A 15764-nucleotide genomic window follows, 5' to 3' on the forward strand; every position below is an offset into this window, starting at 1 on the left:
AATCGTGGTATTAGTATAAAGGGCCATCAGTGGTTGTAATAGTGACAGTGGACAGGCCCACAGTCACTTTTCCCACAATTTGACATGATTTATTGTGTCAAAAGCTTGACGCATGTCGATAAAAAAGTGTCTCTAATTTTAACAGATTTATTAGCTGGTTTAACTCAGTCCCCACTCCTTTGGTGAAATCTGTTTGACGGCAGTCCATCAGGCCTGCCTGATTAGCCCACGTTGTCAATTTGCATTGCAAACACGTTGCAAAGAACTTGCCAACGGTATCAAGAATGTCATTCGGGCGATAGTTTGCAGGATCGTCCCGACTGCCCCTCTTAAACACAGGCACAATTGTCGCTATTTGCCACGAGCGACGTACTTCTTTCGTTGTTGAAATAAACTCAAACAGTTGTACAATGAAACAAAACCATTGTTCTTTTTTTTATTTCAGCGTGACATTTGTAATGCCATCAGGGCTCTCAGCTTGCAAGTTTTTTAAATGCTGAATTACCGTTGCAATGTCATCAACACACTAGATTGCATTCCAGTTTTCATGGCATATCAAAGTTGGAGTGTTTGCTATCAGACTCGATGTACTAAATACATTTCGGAAATGCTGTTCCCATTTCAAACTTGGAATTCCATTTGATTGCTTCACTTCTTGATTTAGGGATCCGTTGTTTAAGATTTTCCAAATTTCTCTAGATTTGGGGCAAGTAATCAGATTCAGAATTCTTTCACCTCTTTCTTGGAAAGGATTTCAACCAATCTCATTTTCCTTTTTTTAATTTCTGGTTTAGCGTTGATCCCCAATAACTTTGTTAATTTCCATAGGTCCTTCTTCAGTGTCTTTTTTTCTTGGTATACAGAAGAACTGAATACATGAGTCCATGATTGGATTGGTTTTTTCCTACTTGGACTTCTGCGTTGAATTTAAAAGGCATCCGTGCATAATTTAATTTGTTTTTTGGGGACAGATTTCCGAACTGCAAGTTTCGATTTAGCATGTTTGAGATGTATTTATTCTCAAACTATTCCCACCAGAGTTGACATCTAAGGGCGTCTCAAGTTTAGCCTGTGGGGAGACCCTCTCGAGATAAAGACATTTCAAGTCGATCATGCTCACTGTTTAAGGATTTGCATATTTTTAAGTCCTCAATTTTGGACCACAAGGTGTTAGAAATCCAGACACCGGAGATTTCTTCTCCGAGCATTGCAATCGGATGATGAATTTGTGGTGAAGATGTCATTGGGTTTGTCATCAAACCATGAACAATTTTAGTCACCACATATTATCATGTTCACCTTACTGCAGGTCAGTAAGCGGTCATCCATTACTGATGTTAATGCAGTTAAATAACTAGTGGTTGAAATCATTTTCGGATTCCAATAAGTGTTTATCGGTAACAACTTTTTAAAATGTGTGTTCTTCACCCCGTTTAATTCCATCAAGATTCCTTGAACAAACAGCTTAGGCTTGTACACTTTGCTTATTGTCCATTCAAACTAGTTTTTGACCATTGTCAATAGACCAGAGAATGGGCGGCCAAACCTGTTTTTTTCCCGCTGGATTAAGGAGGATTGAATACCCATCTCTAACTGGGGGCTCAGGTAGTCACGTCGCCTGTAAACATATGGCGACGTTTTTTTCCAGTGAAAATGGAAGATCTTGCAGGAGATGGATAAATCCTCGCGTGTTCCAGGAAATCAACACACATTGGACTTTACTTTGTTGCAAGTCTAGTTAGTTCTGATGTGGCCTGTACGTTTTGACGGCGGGTTGAGGCTGAGATTCGCCTGCGCCCACCATTGTATGCATTTTGAATACATCCTTTAATATGTCTCTTCTTTTTTCATTGGTGGTTCTTACATTTTCATCTGAGGACGAGCTCTCTGACCGATTTTTTTTCCTTCCTTAGCAGCTGAAACATCCAATCCATAGGAAAGAAGCTCGTCTTTAGCTAATAGAAGAGTTCTTTCTACTGCATGCGAGCTGATATGTAACAGCACTTGGTCAGAGCATGCCTCTGATATGTATTCCACAATTCTGATGTCTCCTGGGGTAATTGTGTGCAGCGAGGGGATGACATGTAATAAGCGCATCACATTGCTTCTGTTAAGATTTACCTTGTTTCCATCAGGGAATACATTTTCAACCCGCACCTTCCAGGTCACAGGTTTACTTATCATTTGATTTTCAAAGCACACATGTGGTTTTTGTTTTAATCTTTGCACTAACGTAATTCTTGGATGTAAATGTGTTAGTTCATTTTTTTTGCCGCAATTGGTTGATTTTCAGGGCTTTTGAAATTTGCATTGAAGCAATTGGTTGAATGTTGTGGACCAGTGGTCAATAGTGCATTCGCTCCTGACTTAGCTTTGACCACGTTTTTAGTGGCCCTGATCTGGCTTTGTGTTTTGGTATTGCGGGAGCTGAAATAGACTAGGATGTCATCTTTTAGTGACTCCTCATTTGTGTCGATAGAGTAAGTGGACCACTCACATTGATTAATTGAAATGACTCCGTTAACGGGTCACTTAGTTTCTGATTCCAACCGTAAACGTTTTTTTGTATTCGGCACCTGTCTTGGGTTCTGCATCTCAGTCAACTTGAGAATCGTATCTTTTTTTTTTCAATAATTATTTTTTTGGGGACTTAGAAGATGTGTCACGCATAAATAAGCCTGACTTTTGTGGCGTTGATAAATTACGTATAAACTGTTTGGTTTTTGCCGGATTTTGCTTGCTTCGGCGTTTGTTAGCTGCCACTTTCAGTTTAGCACTATATTGATTTTTTGGTGTTTTAGAGTTTAGATCCAATGTCTTTGCACTGCCAGAAAAGATGGCAAAGGTGCTCAACTGAGTTTTTTTGTCTTCGGCTAATGTCTGATTCGCTGATAATTCATTTGAGATCTCAAGGTCAATTATAACTGCAGCGGGTTGCAGGGCTCCGATTTCGCATGTTGTTAGCTTCATCTTTGCACCATCTACTATTGAGGTGGCTGATGTAAGCGACTTTACTGACGCAGTAGTTGCTTTTTCCAACACTACTTTAGTTTGGCTGTGGCTGCTGCTGGCCAAATCATCTTGGGAGACTGCCTTACCTCTCAATGAGGTGGAAGCCCCAGTTTGTTGACACTGGGGCAGCTTGTCCAGTTGCGGTATTGCTTGGCATCGATTTTTGTCAAGATGACAAAACCATTTAATGCACTCGAGAATTGCGTCCATGAGATCTGCAGAGTTTGTATGCTCTTTCATTGCAAGGTATCCTAATCTGTCTTGCCATTGTAGTGTTAAGTTCACGCCCATTTCGCTTATTTGTTGTAGCTGGGAGTAGCTGTGAGCCAGATTTGACAGTTTTGCATCCAACTGTGACAGCATTGCTCCCTGATTCTTTAACAAGTCACTCAGTGATTCATGAAGTTTTACAAATGGTATTACGGCGAGGGACGCTGCGGCAAGCACATTGTGTATTTGTATTGACGCGGCCACCAATATGTTGGCCTTCATAGAGCTTTCCGTGTCCACCTCTTTATTTGGCTGATTGAGGTTTACTGAATGGTCATTAATGTCGGCCGTCAAATTCGGGGTGTTTTGCAATGATTCCAAGACCTCACTTTCAGAACCGTTTTGCTCAGATGGCAAGTTTGTCATATTACTTTCAGCTGATACACTATCTTTCGCAGGCACGCTTTTTTATTGTGGCGTACTGGTTCGTTCACAAAGTTTAGTAGGGGCACAGGACGCTGGTAATCGGGCAGCTCCGATTGTCGAATTTGAAGCCGTTTGAAAAGTTGACTTCTTTGCAGTCGTTAGGACAAAGCGGTTAATCAGCTTGCCTTTGACTTGTAGGTAGTCTTCTTTAAGGCGTTCAGTCAATCTCGCTTCCCGGCCAGCAAAGTCCACACTTACATTTTTCCGTTCTGGCCTAGAAGCATTTAAACTAATGTTATTGGCAGCAACTGACAATTTTTTCCTATTTGTTTCTCCTTCGAGCTGCGACGTTCCTTTCAAGTTGAGGGAGTTAGATTCAGCATGTGAGTAGCTTTCATCGCCACTTTTTGGCACACTGTCACTCATTGAAGGTGAATTTCTTGTGGTTACGGTGGCATTTATTGAGGAATCTGCATTTCCAGTTTGACGGGCTCGCTGCTTTCATTTGGGAATAAGAAAATATTCGACTGATCTCACCTTGGCATCATACTGAGACAAGTCGGCGGCGTGATTGTAGACACAAGTCGCTCGAAGCCACCAGTCACTGACGTGTTCCTTGTGGTGTTGGCACACTTTGGGGCTAAGGACGAAGGTTGTTAAATTGTTTGTGGTTCATGTTCTGTTGACTTAAGATTGACAGATGTTATGGGTGGCACAAATGACAAGTCGTTTATTTCAGAGGAACCCTGCGGCATATGTAATTCCAGCAGTTCTGAGTCCATGACATCAAAGGGAGCTTCAAAGAGTGTAGTGTTGATTATTGGTAATGATGTCTGTTACGACATCCTCACTCAAGCCTCTCAGCAAGGCCCCTTTGCTCTTCGCTTCTTGCTTGCTTATATGTTGCTTCGTGAATTGATGAACATGTATGTTAGTTGCCTCGTGGTACTCGAGTTTACAGCCAAGTCACAATTTATATATGCAGTTACTAGTGTCTGTTAAGACGACACGATTGATTGCAGCCCACTTGATTCAGTCTTTTCTCCTTTTACCTCAGTGGATACTTTGTTGCTGGAAATAGATCCTGGTCTTTTCACCTCTTTCTGTTGCCGACCTTCGAATAGAGTCTTCAGCCACGTCTGTGGGCCAGGCACCGCCATTGCACGGGTCGGCGAGAAGGATTAAAGGAAGGGTGGGGGGCCACCGGTCTGCTTGCTCTTCGCTGCTCTGAGGCAGACTGGGGACTCTCACGGGACTCTGCGGCGGCAAACACCTTTTACGGTGGAGTCTACCGTGGCTCAAGAAAACTTAAAGGGCCAGTCAAAATTAACACTGGAAACTGGTCTCAGTCGCTGCAGCTCCTCTCGCCATCAGAATCACTGGGCAGACTGCGGACTCTCACGGGACTTGCGGCTTACAGATTACAACCATGCTTTCCTTTTCAGAGAAAGGACACATGACGGTCTCCAGCCTGTGACAGCTCTTTTAGAGGGATCAGCGATTTGCAACTTGAACATCAGAAATACATTTAGAATGTCATTGATAGGTACTGGGCCACTTTTCTAGTACAAGGTCTTGACAACATCAATTGGCTGGCTTTTTATCTGTGAAGGATGGTGTTTTACCATCTCATTTGCTGTATGAAGATAATTCTAGTGCAGCTTATAGTACAATGAGATTGGACAAAATGATAGCTAGACACGCACATTAGTAGGACCAATGATTCAACAAAAGTGTAATATGATTGAATCATGGAAAAAAGGTCAATTGTCAATATGGAGGGTGGGGTCTACTCGCAATGATTGATGGCTCTTCCCCTTTTAATGGCTTAAATGGAAGAAGGGATGTTCTCAATGATACCACCAGCCCTTACATCCGTTGTTTCTGCTTTTGGTACAATACACCCTTTACCAAAGTTGGATCTCCCATGTTTGTGAACTAAGTTGGCAATCAAAGAACTCTTTTTTTCTACAATGGATACTTGAGAATCAGGAGGAAACTCCTACCTACACACATACAGAATGGGATTGAGATAACTGAGTGCAGGGTGCTCAAGCAGACAATGCAAACTCAAAAGGATTAGCTGCAGAAGTTGCCAATCAAAAAAACATGCAGCCTTTAAGCACTAAAGTTTGGGAACTGGGGCTAACCTGAGGAAAACCTCCATAGTGAACCCTCCATCCCCACCACCTGCTCACGAGAAAATGAAAAGGAAAGCAAACTCTGGGCACAGATGCCGTTTTAAAGCATCCATGGTGCTTGTTCTGGTTTCCAGATGAAACGATTGTGAAGGGGAGTGGCAAAAAGTTCTTGTAAACAGCAGGAAAACCAATTTCTCATTCCCGCTGTACGGTGGCAGGATCAGCTGCAGTGTAAGAGTTGGAATGTAGCTGTGACATTGATCTAGCTAAATTCAAACAGCAGAGAAGACTACAACAAATACCACTCGTGTGTACAAGAGCAATAAAAAAAATTAAATATTTATTTGAATAACAAGGTTTAAGGTCAAGCTGTAATGTTGGCAATGTAGATTTTTAACTGATCACAAAAGCGTGCACAAAATCAATTGGAGCTTAAACAGCTGCATATTTTAAAGAAACAAACAAAGTCATGTTATCACTATACAAAATATAAAATGTTAAACACTATCAATCACAGACCAAAATATTGTAGGTTATAGAAGTGTTTGTAGTTATTCATATACTGAATGTTAAATGAATATCACACAGTAACCTCTCAGCTTTTGGTCGGCAATATCTTGTTGCATTTTAGCTCTTCTACTCACTTTACTAAGGAGCACTTTTTGTCTTCATTATCTGCTACCATTAAGGAACAACAAATGTAATAATACAGTTAAGAGTATTATATGAACAAAGTATTCTAAAACCGATATGCTTGCCATGCAAAATGTTTTTTTTTTTTTTACTTTACAGAATAGGCCCTAAGAGGTGCTTGTTAATCATGGGGCTACATTTAAAAAATAAAAGTCTGAAATGTATTGTGCAGCCATTCACAACTACCATAAATACCAAAGTATCACCAATTCATTAACGTTCCGCAACACTGGCCAAGGCATCAACGGTTTAGCCTTCGAGTAGCATGAATGCAAGTGACTGACGTCTTCGAAAAGAACATGAAGGCAAAGCATGGGGCATACTTTGCACGCAGGGGTACATGCGCACTGTGCTTTAATGGCCCCAAAAGAATTGGGCCAGCAGCAAAAGGACACAAACTGCTCTTTGACACCATAAATATGGAGGTGCAAGAGAGAGAACCCTTAAAAAAGAGCCAATGCAGCAAGAGACGTGTCTAAAGATTCAAAATGAATCAACAGTTTTCGATAACAAGATTTTTCTTCAACTTAGAAGCTGCCTCCAAGTTAGGTGCACCTTCAGTTAATGTAACAGGAAAAAAAGGCCATGGATCTGGTTCAATTGCATTACTCAAACCCACTCGCAAACTGACCCAAGGCCACTGAATGGGTTGACAACTAGATATATATATTTATATATTTTACAATTATTTTATTGTATGGTGCTAAGGAATAGATCTATTTAAAAACCAAAAGAAAATTCTACTCAAGTCTAGATTAAGAAGTGGCTCCAGGCGTTGGGTTCACATTCTGTGTGGCCACTTGTGGTGCAACTTCAATGATTCGCGGTTTGTCTATAATTCTGGCTGTGCGGTTGCCTTTCTCTACAATTCCAATAATCCATGCTTGATGTCCTTCACCATATTTTGGAGACTTAATTTCGGCACAGAAACGTGCTGCTTGTTCCCGTGGTAAGCAGATAAGAAGTCCTCCTATTAAGAAATAGAAGAAAAAAAAAAGAAAAAGGCATGAGCGTGTTATTTAAGACCAGTCAAAGCAGAATGTTGTGTTTCGTCAATAGCTTGGCACCTGTGTTAATTTACAGGCTCTTTATATGCGGTCTTACGTGCGGTCAGGGACAACTTTGTTAAGTTGGACAGTGATAGAAAAATTATTCAGACTTCCACATTTCCAAATCTTATTTTTTTTAAGCATGTGCATGACTTGTAGCTCATACATACTATGACCCGTCCATTTTATGTATTTTGTTTCTTGTCTCGGAGGTGATGTTGAGTAAGGAACAAGTTACTTACCAGTAACTGTTGTTCTCCAGCAGGGTCTGGCATGGATTCACATGCTCATGAATATTCCCTGGCAGGCTGGGAATCCGCGGTAAAGAAAAAATCAGTATCAGTTTCGTTTCAGATCTGTCTTTCTTAGTAGTAACCAATCACTGATCTCTGGGTCATACTGCCCCCAGCCAATGACTGCCCTCTCCCTAAGCCCCACCTCTGGCAGCCATCCTCAGATTTGGTAGCACGCAAAGTGGCAGTATGACCAAGTGAAGAGCCGCAGAGGGGTAGGTGGGAGGGTTTGCATGTGAATCCATGCCAGACCCATGCTGGAGAACAACAGTTACAGGTAAGTAACTTGTTCCTTCTCCAGCATGGGGTCTGGCATGGATTCACATGCTCATAAAGAATACATAGCAGTATACACATGCACAACCACGGGCGGTGGCAAAGGCTCAACATTAAGCACTTCTTACCTCCTCACCAGGCTCACCTTAGGCGAACAGGTTGCGCAGCACTGCTTGGCCGACCCTGGACTCCTCCCTGGAGTCTCAATCGACGCAGTAGAATCTCGTGAAGGTGTGCGTAGACCTCCACGTAGCAGCCCTGCAGATGTCCAGCAGGGACACACCAGACAGGAACACCGTAGTAGCAGCGATCGCTCTGGTCGAATGGGCTCTCGGACGGCCGGGCAGCAGTCGGTTTGCCAACCGATGACAGGGCATGATGCAGCCGGAGAGCCATCTGGAAATGGAAGTCTTCGAGAGAGCCTTCCCTTGATTCACAGACCCAAAGTTCACAAACAGTTGTGACGTCTTCCGAAAACTCTTTGTGCGGTCCACATAGAACTTCAGCGCTCTAGCTACATCCAGCGAGTGCAAAGTCCTCTCGGCCGGCGTCAAAGGCGACGGGAAGAAAACTGGTAACACCAAGGGCTCGTTGAGGTGGAAGTCCGATGGCACCTTGGGCATGAAGGAGGGGTGCGTCCTCAGCACCACCCTCGTGTCATGAAAAGTCAATTATGGAGGCTTGCAAGATAGGGCCTGGATCTCTCCCACTCGTCGTGCGGAGGTGATGGCCACGAGGAATGCTGTCTTCCAGGACAGGAACTTCAAAGGCGCCGAATGCATAGGCTCGAATGGGGCCCCCCCATGAGCCTGGTCAGCACCACATAAAGCTCCCACGCCGGGGCAGGAGCCTTCACCGGCGGGAACGATCGGAATAGTCCCTTCATAAATTCCTTCACCAGGCGACGAGACCACAAGGACGCCCATCCCATAGTCCTGGTATATCGGGAGATGGCAGCCAGATGTATTTTGATGGAGGAGTGAGCCAGTCCAGCTTTGGCCAGCGACAGTAGGTATGGCAGTACTTGAGGGGCCGTAATCCGCAGAGGGTTAATCTTCTGTGCACGGCACCAGACAGAGCACCTCTTCCACTTATGACCATAACACGTAAGAGTTGGAGACGCCCTGGCTTGTGCAAGAACCTCTCTGCAGTCAGCCGGGATATCGTACCCTCCAAACTCTAGTGCTGCAGGAGCCAGGCCTGCAAGTTCAGCGACTGTGGGTCGTGATGGAGAATGGCGCCCCCTTCTCTGGAGAGAAGATCCGCGTCTGCCGGCAGCTTGACTGGTGGGGACGTTGACAAGTCCAGAAGGTCCGGGAACCAGATCTGCCTCGGCCACGCCGGTGCGACGAGGATCATTCTGCACCTGGACTTCTTGAGCTGGTTGATGAGGCGGAGCAGCAATGGCAACGGAGGGAACGCAAACAGAAACAGGCCGTCCCAGGGGAACGAGAAAGCATCGCCCATGCTCCTCGGCTGCGGGAACCTGCTGGCGAACCTCTGGCACTTGGAGTTTGTCGCGAAAAGGTCGATCCGGGGTTTGCCCCATCGTCGAAAGAGCCGATCCACCTGGTCCTGCCGTAGTTCCCACTCGTGGCACGAGCGCAGCTCCCTGCTGAGTGAGTCAGCAATGGCGTTTTTTATTCCTGCCAAGTGGATGGGAACCAGAAACATCCCCTGGGCGACGGCCCAGTGCCACAGATCCTGGGCCTCCTTGGATAGGGCTGCGGATCTGGTGCCCCCCTGCTTCCGTATGTAGAACATTGTGGTGGTGTTGTCGGTGAAGATCCTCACCACTTTGTCCTTGAGGGACGGAAGGAACAACTTGAGCGCCCAGAACACTGCTCGGAGCTCCAGAATGTTGATGTGGAGAGACCTCTCCTCCGGGAGCGTGGAGATCTCTGGTGTGGGCCCCCCAACCCTCCAGAGAGGCGTCAGTCGTCACCGTCTCCTGAAACACCGGGGTTTGAAAGTCCGTGCCTGTAGTGAGGTGAGCACGGGTACCCCACCATAGGATCGCCCGACGGAACTCCTCGTCGTGAGGGATCCTGTCCTCGAAGCAGCCCGTCGCCTGAAACCAGCGGGCATCGAGGAACTCCTGTAGCGGACGCATCCGAAGTCTGCAAAGGGGTACAAGATAGATGCATGAGGACATCATCCCGAGGAGGGACTTGATGGACCTCACTCTGGCCACGTCCGTGGCGAGCAGTCGCCGCACCTTGCCCAGGATGGTCTTGGTCCTTTCCTCTGACGGGGAGGCCAATTGCCCCACTGTATCGAGCTTCTCTCCCAGAAACAGTGCTACTTGCGAGTGCACCAGGTGGGATTTGGGGTAGTTGATGGCGAACCCCAGTTCCGTGAGCAGCCGGACGGTCCGTGCTGTGTGTTCGACGGCGAGTTCCCTTGTCCTTGCCCGGATTAGCCAGTCGTCCAGGTAGGGGTAGACGTGGATCCCCTGCAGGCGCAGCCGCGCTGCCACTGGTGCCAGGCACTTGATGAATACCCTGGGTGCCGACTTTAGTCCGAACGGTAGGGCTCTGAATTGGTAGTGGCGTCCCTGAACCACCAACCTGAGAAACTTCCTGTGCTCTTTTAGAATGGGGATGTGGAAGTAAGCATCTTCCAGGTCCAACGACGATAGGAAGTCGCCCTTCTCCAGATGTTCCAGCACGTGCTGAAGGGTGACCATCCTGAATTTCTGCTCCTTGATGTATTTGTTTAACCGACGTAGGTCCAGGATGGGGCGCCAACCGCCTGTCTTTTTTCTGACCAGGAAGTACCTTGAGTACACTCTGGAGCCCCGGAGCCTCCTGGGGACGAGCTCGATGGCACCTTTCCTTGAGCATCGCCCTTACCTCCAACAGCAGTTGAGGGACGCGATTCTCCTTCCTGGCCACGGGAGGAATGCGAGGGCACTTCTTTTGGAATTCCAGTGAGTGCCCGTTGGCCAGGGTGTCCAGCACCCAACGGTCAGTGGAGATTGACTCCCACACGCTGACGAACTTCGTCAGCCGGCCTCCCACCGGGGTGCTTCGGTGGGGGCCCGATGACACGGCCGGGTCAGTCTTGCTTGGAGGCAGCCTTGCCGACGATGGTGGGATCCCCCTTGCTTGCCGCGACCTCTGTAGGCCTCCTGGGAAGAGGAGCGGGTCGCCTGGTGGTATGTGGAGGAGCCACCGCTGGATCCTTTGGAGGCACCCAGTCTGTCCCCGGAGGTCCGAAAGGGCCGTCGTTGTTGAAGTACCCCTAAGGCCCGGGCCGTCTCCGAGTCGGTCTTGATGGCCTGGAGACTCGTCCACCACCTTACCAAAAAAGTTGTTGCCGTCGAACGGCATATCCAACACTCTGGTCTGGACGTCCTGGCGAAAGTCTGTCGCCTTGAGCCATCCTTGTCGTCGGAGGCAAACTCTGTTGCCCAGCTGGTGAAACCCGGTATCGGCAATGTCCATTGCCACCGTTATGGCGTGATCCGACGCCACCTCGCCTTCCTGCAGAATTTGTAGGGCCTCCGCCCTCTTGTCGTCAGGTAGGAAGTCTAGCAGGGGAGCTATCTTGAACCAGAGCTCTCTGTTGTAGCGGGCCACGATCGCTAAGGCATTGGCCGCCTTAATCGTCGTCGCCGCCGACGAGATGACTCGTCGTCCCATGGAGTCCAACTTCTTGCCCTCGCTGTCTGGCGGGGAAGTGGAAGTCGAAGCCACCGCACCCGCTGCTTTCTTCTTAGCCGCTGCCGAGACGACCGAGTCCGGCGTGGGCTGGGCCCTGAGGTACAAGGGGGTGGCATCGGGGACTCGGTACTTCTTCTCGTACCTGTCCCTCTTGGCGGGTGTCGTGGAAGGGTTCTTGAGGACAGCAAGCGCCTCGTCCCAGATGTCGTCGAGCAAAGGCACCTCAAGGACCGTCTTCCTCTTGGCCACGCCATTGGTAGAGAAACCCTTCCTTTTTTTGTTCTTCAGGGCAGAGCTGGAAGAGCTCGGATGCCCTGGTTATCATGGCGTGAAAGGAGCCAATTTCGTCGGCTGGAGAAGCCCGAAGGGGGGGTGATGACGGGATGTCTGCTGTGTCATTGCCGCCGTCGTCGTCCGTCCCCGTCGCTGTATCCGTCACCGTATCCTCTCTAGGGTCCGGCGAGGGGGATGAGGGGTCCACAGGCCTCGTGGGCACGAAGGGCGGAGAGGGGTGGACTCTCCTCCGCTTGTTTGGAGGGTTTCCCGACGGGCCTGGTTCTGGATCCTCCGTCGGGGTCCGTAGTAATCTCGTCCTTATCTCGGTACATAAGGATTGGATCGCCAACAAAACGGCCGCCGAGCTATCCTGGGGCTCGGGTAATGGCTGTGACGGACAGGATGGCTGCCCCACTGGGCACTCTTATTCGCCATCGTCGCTATCTTCGATCACGTCAGCAGGGACCGTCCCCTGGGATCGAACCTTCTCGAACCTCTCGTTGAGGCCTATGAACCTCTCGTTGAGGCCCTTCTCCGTTTCCACCAGCTCCTCCTTAGAGGCTGATTCTGAGTCTGTAATGGCCACCGGCTCTCCCCCTCCTCTTTTTCTGCCAGGGACTTCACGGGGGTCTAACGATGGGCTGGAAAGAGGAATCCCTCCGCGGTGGCAGGGATACTCTGGGCCCAGAGGCCGTTTCCACTGGCGTAGTCTCAGCCGGCTTCGCCAGGGTCGCAGCGACCACTTCGATAGAGGCCTTTGCCGGCTGGATCAAAGCCCTCACCACCTTAGGTGCGTCCTGGACCTTCGCCTTGGGGGGAGGGTCAGCACCTCGCTCCCCCTTCGAGATCGACCGGGGCCGCTCCAGCAGCTTACCCGGGTTCTCGGACTTCCTCTTTCCCAAACCAGAGCGCTGGCTCGTGGTTGAACATGCCGGGGAAGGCGCGCCCTGCCTGGCAGCCGAAGAGCCCGACCTTTCGACGCTCCTCGCAGTGCTTGGCCTTCTGTTGTGCCCCCGTCGCTGGGGCGCCCTCACAGGATTTAGAAGCTCGCTCAGACTTTTTCTTCGCCTTCTCACCTGCTGTGCCCTTCTCCAGCCAGGCGGCGAGGCGGGAACGACGATCTTGTTTGGTCTGTTCCGAAAGGTTCTTGCAGAACGCACAGCCCTTCTCCACGTGCATTTTGTCCTCATGAAGGCAGTAGAGACATAGCGAATGCTCGCCCTCCTTGAAAACGTTTTGTAATCCGTATCCAGGGCAGCACCTGAACAGCTTGGATCCGGGCGTCGAGCTTCCCTTGTCCTGGGCCATGTCCGTTGAGGTAGGCTGCAGATCTTCTGGAATCCTCCAAGAAGCGTAAACTCGACGAAAACTTCACCCTTGAGGGATGTAGAAGAATTCTGAAACGGGTCCCCGTAATCGGAAGTAGAAACGGTGGAGCTTGAGGCTCGATTAAACCGAAAAAATGAGAAAATCTCCTGAAAAAGCACGAAAACGCAGCAAAAACGAGAGCTAAAGCACGAGGACTCCCAACACTTGAGCTTGTGGTAAAAATCTGAGGATGGCTGGCAGAGGCGGGGCTTAGGGAGAGGGCAGTCATTGGCTGGGGGCAGTATGACCCAGAGATCAGTGATTGGTTACTACTAAGAAAGACAGATCAGAAACGAAACTGATACTGATCTTTTCTTTACCGAGGATTCCCAACCTGACAGGGAATATTCATGAGCATGTGAATCCATGCCAGACCCCATGCTGGAGAAAGGATAATATTTCTAGGGTGCCCATGTAGGAGAGGAGGCATTTGCATCCGTTATTGGTGAGGAAAACAGGAAACCTATACATTTAATCAATTTATAACGAGATGTTAGGCTGAAGGACAAGTCTGTTGTGTAAACCCACATTGTAAAGTACACTTATTGGGAGAATAAAACATGCCCATGATAACTGCCGGGAGACTACGCCACCACAAGCTTAATGGAATTCTAAGTAGACATATACTGTGGGCAATTAGGATTAGGGGACAGCAACCCAAGGGTAATTGAGATGCATATGGGTTAGGAATGCATAGCTTTGCCATACAAGATAATACAGGGATGATCTGGGGGATGGGAGAGGGATCTTGGATTTCTGTAGATTTTATTGCTTTGCCCGCTATATAGAGAACGCTTTAAAGCAGGAGTTGTCTTTCTATAAACTATACAGTGTGCTCAATGAGGATCTCTCACTAGTTCCCATTAAGTGGGAGTGCCTAGGATAACCTATTGATAGGATTATTAGGGTTTGGTTGCGAAGTGGGACATACTGTGGTGGGGAAGTCGAGTTCAGAGAAATCACAACTGAAGAGCCATGCAAAGTTCACTACCACCTACATCATGAGCTAAATACATTGCATGCAATGGGTGTACGTGACCCACAACAGGACGACACGGCTAAGAATGTGTTCTGCTAAGTCATGCTTAGTGATGTGTAAATTAAAATGATCATCCAAATGGTGCAAGGAAAGCCTGACAGTTCAACAAAACATGGGTTTTCGCATGCCAAGAGACTGCCACACTGCAGATATGGGACAGAACAAAGCAAACACCAATGTATAGTCTTGAAAAATCCAATTCACAAAATTAAAATCAAAATGCTACGGAACCTCAGAATCTGCCATTTCAGTTACTCGAGAAAGAACAGTCAATAAGGAAACCCCCCCGACTGAAAAAATGACAATCAAATATGCAGAGTGCGTGTCCAAAAACTACTGAAGTGATGCATTTGAGTTGCAATTCTAGGAATGAGGATGTATCAACCTAAGGGACCATGACTTAATATCACGGCGCAGTGAATACGTTCCCAGCCTAATTATTACCAATGGTTATTTGATATAACCATTCATGCCAGGACGGCATCATCTCCTGTTCACAACACTTTGCCCCTGAGCCATCATCCAAGCTCTACCGGAGGCATTCTAGTGGGCGGACCTACCGTGCGAGGCACCAGCCCAAGTTAGAGGGTGGTGGGACTGTATGGGCTCTTCTGGTTACCTTCACTTAAGACCCGGTTAGGACATTTTTCCTTTTGCTGCTTTCCGCTCATACACATCTATTGACACCCTACCTTTCTGCTCTTGCCTGTATCCTGACATGTATGGTGAAACTGATCTGTCGATAAGACTATCAGTGCTTAGAGACTATCGATTAATTAAAGCTGCATCCATAACCTTCCAATGCAGTGCGGTTGGGATACTTTGTAGCCTTATAAACTTTCTTTTGTAGCTTTGTGGTTACAATGTGTCCAGGATGGGCTTTTGGCATTGTATACTTTCTACTGTGTTTATTTATTAGTGCACTTTTGCAATTACTGCAAATAGCTACTAAGAGTGGCTATCACTTGAAGATGGGCATGCCCCGAGAATCGCCGGTCCTATCACCTTGTTGTCCTTGGGCGTCCTTGGGTCTGCAATTGCCATCAATGGAAATCCCTTTCCCGGGGAAAAGTTGTGATCTGTGAGTTTGGCCGGATGTGGGGGATGAGACTGTCTGGTCCCAGACCACTCGCACCCCCCTCCGATTTACCATAATAGGCTTGCCTCCCAAAATTCATGCCGACAATGAATTTTGGAAATCCGTCTTTGCAGTGGGTCATAAATCTACCGTTCACCTTGCGTCTTTCATTGATTAAGGCTCTAAACCTACTTTGCGGTGTGGTAGCGTCAGGCGGGGGATTCTAGGGGTGACG

The 15764-nt window shown here is 47.7% G+C and overlaps 1 protein-coding gene across 1 annotated transcript in view; it reads right to left on the reverse strand.

Annotated features, from left to right (window-relative positions):
* Positions 1-6112: 6112 nt before the first annotated feature.
* Positions 6113-15764, reverse strand: part of SEPHS1 (selenophosphate synthetase 1) — a 181583-nt gene continuing 171931 nt past the window's right edge. Inside the window, exon 8 of the mRNA XM_069627883.1 lies at positions 6113-7452. Coding sequence (XP_069483984.1) covers positions 7238-7452 — 215 coding nt within the window. The 3' untranslated portion in view covers positions 6113-7237. The remainder of the gene's footprint in view (positions 7453-15764) is intronic.

Source organism: Ambystoma mexicanum, chromosome 12 (assembly GCF_040938575.1).
Source record: "Ambystoma mexicanum isolate Mex_15411 chromosome 12, UKY_AmexF1_1, whole genome shotgun sequence".
In the NCBI taxonomy this organism is placed as follows: domain Eukaryota; kingdom Metazoa; phylum Chordata; class Amphibia; order Caudata; family Ambystomatidae; genus Ambystoma; species Ambystoma mexicanum.